The 9493-nt window shown below is 44.2% G+C and overlaps 1 protein-coding gene across 1 annotated transcript in view; it reads left to right on the top strand.

Moving 5' to 3' along the window:
* Nucleotides 1-2327: 2327 nt before the first annotated feature.
* The window catches only part of GK5 (glycerol kinase 5 (putative)), a 72470-nt gene continuing 65304 nt past the window's right edge, over nt 2328-9493 (top strand). The window contains exon 1 of the mRNA XM_012002662.1: nt 2328-2641. Within this exon, the coding sequence (XP_011858052.1) occupies nt 2495-2641 (147 nt within the window). The 5' untranslated portion in view covers nt 2328-2494. The remainder of the gene's footprint in view (nt 2642-9493) is intronic.

The raw sequence follows: 9493 nt of genomic DNA, 5'->3' as shown, positions 1-9493 counted from the left end.
TGGTGAAACCCCAACTCTACTAAAAACACAAAACTTAGCTGGGCATGGTGGCCAGTGCCTGTAGTCCCAGCTACTTGGGAGGCTGAGGCAAGAGAATCACTCGAATCCCGGAGGCGGAGGTTGCAGTGAGCCCAGATCGCAGCACTGCACTCCAGCCTGGGCAAACAAGGGCAAGACTCTATCTCAAAAAAGAAAAGAAAAAAAAAAAGAATGATTTGGTTGGGCGCAATGGCTCACACCCGTAATCCCAGCACTTTGGGAGACCAAGGTGGGAGGATCACTTGAGGCCAGGAGTTGGAGACCAGCCTGGCCAACATGGCAAAATAGACTCTACAAAAAATGCAAAAATCCGGGGGGTGTGGTGGTTGTAGTCCCAGCTATTTGGGAGGCTGAGGTAGTTGGATCACCTGAGCCCGGGAGGTCGAGGCTGCAGTGAGCTGAGGTGGCGCCACAGCACTCTAGCCTGGGTGACAGTGCAAGACCCTGTCTAAAAAAAGTTTTGATTCAAAATGAATATGTATGTATGCATGCATGTAGGTATTTATTTCGAGGCAGAGTCTTGCTGTGTGGCCCAGGCTGGAGTGCAGTGGCATGATCTTGGCTCACTGCAACCTCCGCCTCCCGGGTTCAAGTGATTCTCCTGCCTCAGCCTCCCCAGTAGCTGGGATTACAGGAGCCGGCTACCACGCCCAGCTAATTTTTGTATTTTTGCAGACATGGGGTTTCACCATGTTGCCCAGGTTGCTCTCAAACTCCTGACCTCAAGTTATCCGACTGCCTCGGCCTCCCAAAGTGCTGGGATTACAGTCGTGAGCCCCCGCGCCCAGCCAAAATGGTTATCTTTTACTTTTTAATTGATATACCAGTTGGCACTGTTAAACGTTTTCACACAAAACATATATTCATATGTTTGCTAATTTTACAAAAAGATAAGGAATATTTTCAGGCTCTGACTTCACAGATTGCTGGTGGCAGTGGGAGGTGGGTGGCGCAGGCGGAACCACCTCCCCACTCCCTGCAGATCAGGACCTTCCCCAGGAAAGCTCCAGGCCCAGGAACCTGAGCCGCGAGAATCTCGAAATTTCCACAGGACGCCTTGTTCCTTTTGGTCAAGTGTCTGGATGAGCCCATCCCCTAGGGCAGCAACAAAAGGTAAAGGGCCTCTGTGAGGTTTTCAGATTCCAAAAAGCAACCGCCGTAGTGGAGCGTGAAGGTCAAAGCAGCCACCTTAATTAAGCTTTCTCCTTTCTTTCCCACTAGAGGGCTGGGAAAAGTCTTCTTCCTTGCGTCGCATTTCATTTAGCAAATATTTACCGCTTTGCATTGTGTGCAAACTTTACCACGTTTTCTGGGAAGAGAAGTCGTGGGCAACTCTCTGTTAATAAACATTAGTACTTTTGGCCAAATTTTGAATTTTTTATGGCACTTGTTTTATTTCATTTTTGAAAAACAGCACTTTATTCAACTCTAGCATAGTCAATGACTGTGCATTTAATAATATTGAAATAAAGTCGCACCCAAAATGTTAGCCGAAAAATGGAAACCATATATGGTAGTGACCTCTACAAATGTTTTAAGCTTAAAAAATTCTGCACGAATGCAGAGACCCAGGTTAGTCTGCCAAAGTTACTCAGAGATAAAAATTTCTCCAGCACTCTAGTCATAATCATGGGTGAGAAATGAATAAATGTGCCTTATGGCACCTCGAAACTTTCCGAGATTTTTATATAAACTAGCCTATACTTTCCTCCTCACGATTAGCATATGGGGTAGCTATTTTTCTTTAATAGAGATTCCTCAAATGTAGCTAGGGTTAAGAGAAACGCAGGCGCTGCCTCTCAGGAAGCTGGAGACGCAAGAGAAAAAATAAGAGTTAAGGGCCGCCGGGTTCGGTGGCTCACGCCTGCAATCGCAGCAATTTGGGAAGCTGAGGCGAGCGGATCACGAGATCAGGAGATCGAGACCAGCCTGATCAACATGGTGAAACCCCTTCTCTACTAAAAATACAAAAATTAGCCGCGCGTGGAGGAGCGCGCCTGTAATCCCATTTACTTGGGAGGCTAAGGCAAGAGAATCGCTTGAACCCGGGAGGCGGAGGTTGCAGTGAGCCGAGATCGCGCCACTGCACTCCAGCTAGGGCGACAAAGTGAGACTCCGTCTCAAAAAAAAATAATAAAAGAGTTAAGGGCCAAGTCAATCCAACAGCGGCCGGCAACTGGAGGCTGAGCATGGCTGGCGATCTCGGGCTCCAGAGCACGACACAAACCAGCTCACCTCCACCCCTCCCTCGCGGCCGCCGGCGCGCGCCCGTGACGTCACGGCGCCGGGGTGGAGCCCGCGCCAGGGGCCGGGCCTCTCTAAACTCCCGCGGAGCTGGGTTGGGGGCTGGGTTGGGGGCGGCGGCCCGGCGCTGCGCCCTGGGATTCTGGGGCATCGGGATTTATAGCGCGCCCTCTGGGGTGGCGTCTGTAGCAGAGAGGCGTGTGGGATCGGGATGTCTGGGCTGCCGACGGACCCGGAGCAGAGAGCGCAGGAGCCGCGGCACGCTGGCTTCGTGCTGGGGCTGGACGTGGGCAGTTCTGTGATCCGCTGCCACGTCTATGACCGGGCGGCGCGTGTCTGCGGCTCCAGCGCGCAGAAGGTGACTTGGAGGCGGCCGTGGGGCGCGGGTCTGACTGGGTTTTGCTGAGTCCAGGGGTCCGGCCTCGGGAGGCGAGCGGGCGGGGCCCACCTACCGCCCTGGACGCGGCCACCTGCAGCACCCTGGGGCCAGAGCGGCGCGCCCAGACCGGCTGAGTCTTCTCGTTCCCTCCCTGGGCTAGGCTGAACCCCGCGCGCCCTTCCTGTCCAGACTGAGGGCACCAGGGGCCCGGTGTATGACCTGGGCCGCTCGCTCGCCTCCTGCCACCTGGAGAACCACCTGTCCAGCCTTACCTGGATGGGACTGAGGTGACTTGCCGAACGGGACTGGGCAGGCTGTGCGCGTCCAGCCAGGGGGTGGTTTGTGAGTTGCTCGGTTCTTCCTGCACTTCCTTGATAGATCTCTCATCACATCTTTATTTACATTTTAATTTTTGACAACTTTTTTTTCCTTTTTTATTTATTATAGCCTTTGGACTTGTGCCTCAATAACTTTTCATATCTTTATAGAATTTAAGTTTATTCTCTATTCTTCACTTGTCATCATTATTAACTACTACTCCACAAAATGCTGGTTCCTTACGTGAGCAACTGATTGCCATGGATATTAGAGGTATTGGGCAAGTTTTGAAGGCAGTGTGGTCATCACTTTTCTATTTTCGATCTTTGAGAATTCATAAAATTCTTTATTTCCCCTCGTTTGAGAGACCTGCCAAGTCATTGGTTGGATGTTAGTAAAGCCTTGAACTGTTCAGCAACCAACACATTGATATCCTTCTGTTCTCATATTAATGAAGTGTTGATTTCTACACAATTGTCAATGCACCAAAAATAATGTTTATTTGTTATGGTGTTCTTATTGTTGTTCCTTTTTTTCTTTTGAGACAGGGTCTCACTTTGTCACCCAGGATGGGGTGCAGTGGTGTGATCTCGGCTCACTGCAGCTTCAATCTCTTGGGCTCAAGTGATCCTTCCACCTCAGCCCCCCAGGTAGCTGTGACTACAGGCAAGGGGCCACCATGCCTGGCTAAATTTGTTTATATTTTTTATAGTGATGGGATTTTGCCATTTTGTCCAGGCTGGTCTGGAATTCCTGGGCTCAAGTAATTCACCCGCCTTGGCCTGCCAAAGTGCCAAGATTACAGGCATGAGCCACTGCGGCCAGCCTGTTATGGTGTTCTTATTTTCTCTTCCCAGTACCAACATCTTTTTATGTCAGGAATTTGAGGGAGGGCAGGAGCCATCAGTTACCTAACCATTCCCAGCAGCACTGTATTCCCCCTTTTTCTCAGTGTCCCGTTCTTCTACCGACCACCTTAGAGGTGTTTTTCTTTGTAGCACTTGCCCAGGAGTGGGTCCAGCTAGAATGCCAGTGAGTAGTGACTGCTTTGAGCATTTGTTTTGAGGAAACATCAGACTTCCTTCCATTCAGGTTTTTTTTTTTTTGAGATGGAGTCTTGCTCTGTCACCCAGGCTAGAGTGCAGCGGTATGATCTCGGCTCACTGCAACCTCCACCTCCTGGGTTCAAGCAATTCTCTTGCCTCAGCCTCCTGAGTAGCTGGGATTACAGGCACCCGCCATCATGCCTTGCTAATTTTTGTATTTTCGTAGAGACAGGGTTTTGCTATGTTGGCCAGGCTGGTCTTGAACGCTTGATCTCAGGTGATCCACCCGACTTGGCCTCCCAAAGTGCTGGGATTACAGGCATGAGCCACCACGCCCGGCCTCCTTTTAGGTTTCAGGACCAAGACAGTGGAACTGGGACTGTAGCAGCTCCCTGGTCCCTTCTCTGGCTAGCTGTGTGGGAACACTGCCCACCCACCCACACACTATCCCTATCCCAGCCTGAAAGGACAAATGAAAGGCAGATACCACCGTTCAGTGACTGGGTACTCCTTATCTTTCTAAGAGTATTTATCACAAACACAATGATACTTTTTAAAGTCTCCCTTATAAGTCTAGACACAAAGTACTTTTAAGCACTGGTTATTTTGTTTTTGTTTTATTTTTCTTTTAAGGAATTGAAATTTTTGGAACCGAAGGGAGAAATAAATTACTAGAAAATGCAAAGTTTCACAGTTAATATATAATTTGGGGCAGATCATTAGTTTTTTTAGGAATGAAGAATCCCAAAGATGGATCAAGATTGCTGTGAGTGGCAGGAGGCCAGGATGGTTTGCACAGACTCTAAACTGTGGAAAATGTGTCTGGATAAAAGAAAGATATGAGTAAATAAAAATACAAAAAAAAAAAAATGCCTGCTTTTCCCGGGTAAAGCACAGTCGTAGATTAAGAAATGTGCAGCAATGCCTCTCTGTGTGGTAGGAGTTTACAGCAGTACTGCTCAAAGTGTAGTTACAGGGCTGCTGGGATTGAGATAATAAAAGAAAACTGAGTATTTAGGAACTTGTGTAGCAACTTAGCAGAGTAATTTTATGTCTGTTGATTCCAGTAATGAAAGATTTGGGAATGTATTTTGTGTGCCTTTTTTTTTTTTTCTGGAAACTTTATAAAAATTATTGTTATTTTTAGAGACAGATTCTAACTCTGTCCCCCAGGTGGCCTGATCATAGTTCACTGCAACCTTGAACTCCTGGGCTCAAGCAATCCTCCTGCCTCAGCCTCCTAAAGTGCTGGGATTACAGGCACGAGTTACTGCACCTGGAATAGAAACTTAATTGTATCTTAAAAATTGTTGGTCCACGATGAATACAATTTTTTTTGTTGTTTGTTTGAGACGGAGTCTCACTCTGTTGCCCAGGTTGGAGTACAGTGACACGATCTTGGTTCACTGCAAGCTCCACCCTCCAGGTTCACGCTATTCTCCTGCCTCAGTCGCCCGAGTAGCTGGGACTACAGGTGCCCACAACCACGCCTGGCTAATTTTTTTGTATTTTTAGTAGAGACGGGGTTTCACTGTGTTAGCCAGGATGGTCTCGATCTCCTGACCTCGTGATCCACCTTTCTCGGCCTCCCAAAGTGCTGGGATTACAGGCGTGAGCCACTGTGCCCAGCCAATGAATAGAAATTTTTTTAAAAAAACAAGCAGCAACTGGTCCTTTACTGCAGATAATTTTAGATTTTTAGGAACAAGGATCTTGTTGGTCTACATTGCTGCTTAGTACCTGGTGTATTACCTCATTGTTACAGAATAAATAATTGAATTGCAGTTAAAATGTTAGGAATTCATGGGACTCTATGACTTAGACACAGAACTTGATTGTGTTTATTCTGTCAAGTGGAAATTACACCTCTTGTAATATTCCAATGGAAAGAATGTATAATAGAAACCTAAAACCTCTTAGTATATGATTTGATTGATACTGGGAAAGAAATTTTTAAAAAAGAAAAAAAAAGAGATTCCCCTTTGTAGATAAGAACAAAATAGGCTGTGAGAAGACATCAGTCTTATTTCTTATGGCCTTTATTTTTTAAATGTTTAACAGTAGAGGTGCATTTTTAGCTTTTTTCTGTAATTTGTATTTTTAAAAAATCTTTCTTAGGGACTCTTAAATATATAACTGCTAGAAGAATATTTTGTGTTGGAAACTCTACATATGAATATTTGATATTTTGGTTTTAAAAATGGAGAATATTTATCGTGTTCCCCAGTGGAACATCATGCCATTATGAGAAACTATAAAAAAATGATAATGTCTCGGTTGGAAGAACAGGACAGAAAGGTCACTCCAAACAGTAATACTGTGTACTCTCTGTACATGCTTGAAAAATGGACTAAGTGGTTGTCGTCTTTTGTTTTTACTCAAAAAAATTTTCTTTCTAACTTTTATTATATTCTTGATCTAATTTTGGTTTGGCTCTCTTGTAAAATAATAGATTTCACTACTGCAACTTGTTTGGGGATGATATGTGACATCCTGATTGGTAAAGTGGGGGGAAGTGACCCTGGGTCAAATCTGAAGGTTTATAGCCTTGAAGCAGTGATATCCACATTGAGTTTTCTGGGGTAAGAAAGTGTTTCTTGTAGTTAAACTGTTACAGTCTATAGTCATAAAAGCGTTACATAGAAAGGGCAGAAGTATGAATTGACGGGAGAATAGATTGTGTTAAATCTGTTCTTGATGAGCTCACTGGGGAATAAGAGATTCTTTTTCTACATCACCTTGTGTAACACTTTACACTCCCCATATTGTCACTGTTTCCTCAGAGTTCCTTTTTTCTTTATTTTGGACTTTTCATACTACATGTTAGAAATTTTCCTTAACTAGTGATCTTGATTGGTTATCTGCATTTTTTTTGGTACCATGCCTTGCCCTAGCACTTAGGTATATCTGTCATTTGCAAGTACAGAACTCTAGTTCAACCCCTCCAGAAGTAGATCTCTTACTTTCTGCCAGATTAGGGAGGGGCAGTGATCTTGCTGGAGGAAAGGAATTGGGGCTCCTTATAAAGACTTTGAACCAGTCCTATGTACAACCCCATCTGGCATCCCAGCTTTCAGAGGAACCTCTAATTTCCAGAGTTCCACCCTAGAATCTCTGCTCTCTGCTTACGGGCATCACTCTCATAGTTCACTCATATGTTCATTCATACATTCACTTTATGGAATATCTAAGAAACCCTAGGCACTTGTAGATGCTGGGGATAAAATGAACTAAGGAGACACATTCCCTGCCCTCTAGGAGCTCACATTCTCAGGAAAAGGGTAGAGGTGACCTGACTCGGGTCTTATAGGCCATTATAATGAATAATGGTTTTACTCTGAGTGAAATGGGAGCCAGGGTGAGTAGAGATGCAGTGTAATCTGAGCAGGCAGTGATGTATTGGCATTTTCTTCTCTGTCCTAAGCCATGTACCACCTGCCCATTCACTGTTCATATTAAAAACATTTGTTGCTAGGCGCGGTGGCTCACGCCTGTAATCCCAGCACTTTAGGAGGCTGAGGCGGGGGGATCACGAGGTCAGGAGATTGAGACCATCCTGGCTAACATGGTGGAACCCCGTCTCTACTAAAAAATATTAAAAAATTAGCCGGGCGTGGTGGCAGGCCCCTGTAGTCCCAGCTACTCGGGAGGCTGAGGCAGGAGAATGGTGTGAACCTGGGAGGCGGAGCTTGCAGTGAGCTGAGATCGTGCCACTGCACTTCAGCCTGGGTGACAGAGTGAGACTCTGTCTCAAAAAAAAAAAAAAAAAAAAAATTGTTAAAATCTAGTCTAATCCTATTTGCTCTTCTCTTTGTCCTCATGCATTTAAACCTTGTTGATGTTTTCCTTTTAATAGACTGGGAGGAATTGGAGATGCATGCATATGTTTAAGCCATCATTTTAACTTGAAGCCACAGATTTTTACAAAATTTGTTTGTTTGTTTGTTTATTTATTGAGAGTCTCCCTCTGTCTCCCAGGCTAGAGTGCAGTGGTGTGGCCACAGTTCACTGTATCCTCTACCTCCTGGGCTCAAGTGATCCTCCCACTTCAGACTCCTGAGTAGCTGGAAGTACAGGTGTGGGCCACTGCACTCGTTTTGTATTTTTGTAGAGATGGGGTTTTGCCACGTTGCTCAGGCTGATCTTGAATTCCTGGGCTCAAGCGATTTTCCTGCCTCAGCCTCCCAAAGTACTGGATTACAGGCCACTGCATCCAGCCTACAAAATTTATTTTATTTTTTACATTAAAGTAAAATAGACTTTTGGTGTATACTTATGTGAACTTTAGCACATGTGTAGAAGTAATCCCCAAGCTCCCTTGTGTTACCTTATTTTAGTCACATCTCCCCACCCACCTAACCTCTGGTAACCACTGATCTGTTTTCCACACAGTCTTGTCTTTTTAAGAATGTCATATAAATGGAATCATACAGTAAGTAGCCTTTTGAGACTGGATTTTTTTCAGCATAATGCCTTTGAGACTTGTCCATGTTGTTATGTATCTCACTTGTTTATTCTTTTTTATTTCTGAGTAGTGTCTATTTTATGGATGTACTACATTCATTCACCTGTTGAAGTACGTTTAGGTGGTTTCTGGTTTCTGGTGATGATGAATAGAGCTGCTATAAACATTAGTGTATAGATTTTAAAGGGAACATTAAAAAACTTTGAACCAGTCCTATGTACAACCTTACAGGGTAAATTTCTCTAGGGTAAATACCTAGGTTATATGGTAAGTGAATGTTTAACTTAACAAGAAATTCAGAGTGTTCAGAGTGACCATACCATTTTGCATTCTCACCAACAATGTATCAGAGTTCCAGTTGTTCCACATCCTCATCAATACTTGGTATCATTAGTTTTTAAAACTTTACTTATTTGATTTGACTTGCATTTCTCTAATGGCTAATGATGCTGAATATCTGTCTTCATGTACATATTTGTAATCCATATGTTTTCTTTGATGGAGTGCTTGAAGTCTTGTGCCCATTTTTAAATTGAGTTCTTTGTTTTCTTACTGTTGAATTTTGAAATTTTTTTAATATATTCTGGATATTAGTCCTGTGTTGGATATGTGATTTGCACATATTTTCTACCAGTCTGTGCTTTTGTCTTTTTATTTTCTTAACAGTATCTTTTGCAGAACAAGTGTTTTTAACTTTGATGAGGTCCAATTTATCAATTTTTTGTTATATGAATTATACTTTTGGTGTTCTAAGAACTCTTTGCCTAACACCAACTCACAAGGATTTTCTCTTGCGTTTTCTTCTAAACATTTTATAGTTTTACATTTTACATTTAGATCTTGATCCATTTGGAGTTGTAAAGTTTGGGTTGAGGTTGAATTTTTTTTTTTTTTCTTGAGATGGAGCCTTGCTCTGTCGCCCAGGCTGGAGTGCAGTTGTTGGATCTTGGCTCATTGCAACCTGTGCCTCCCGGGGTCAAGCAGTTCTCCTGCCTCAGCCTG

This window comes from Mandrillus leucophaeus, unplaced genomic scaffold (genome assembly GCF_000951045.1).
Source record: "Mandrillus leucophaeus isolate KB7577 unplaced genomic scaffold, Mleu.le_1.0 Scaffold693, whole genome shotgun sequence".
Taxonomy (NCBI): Eukaryota; Metazoa; Chordata; class Mammalia; order Primates; family Cercopithecidae; genus Mandrillus; species Mandrillus leucophaeus.
This window is presented reverse-complemented; position numbering and strand designations above follow the sequence as displayed.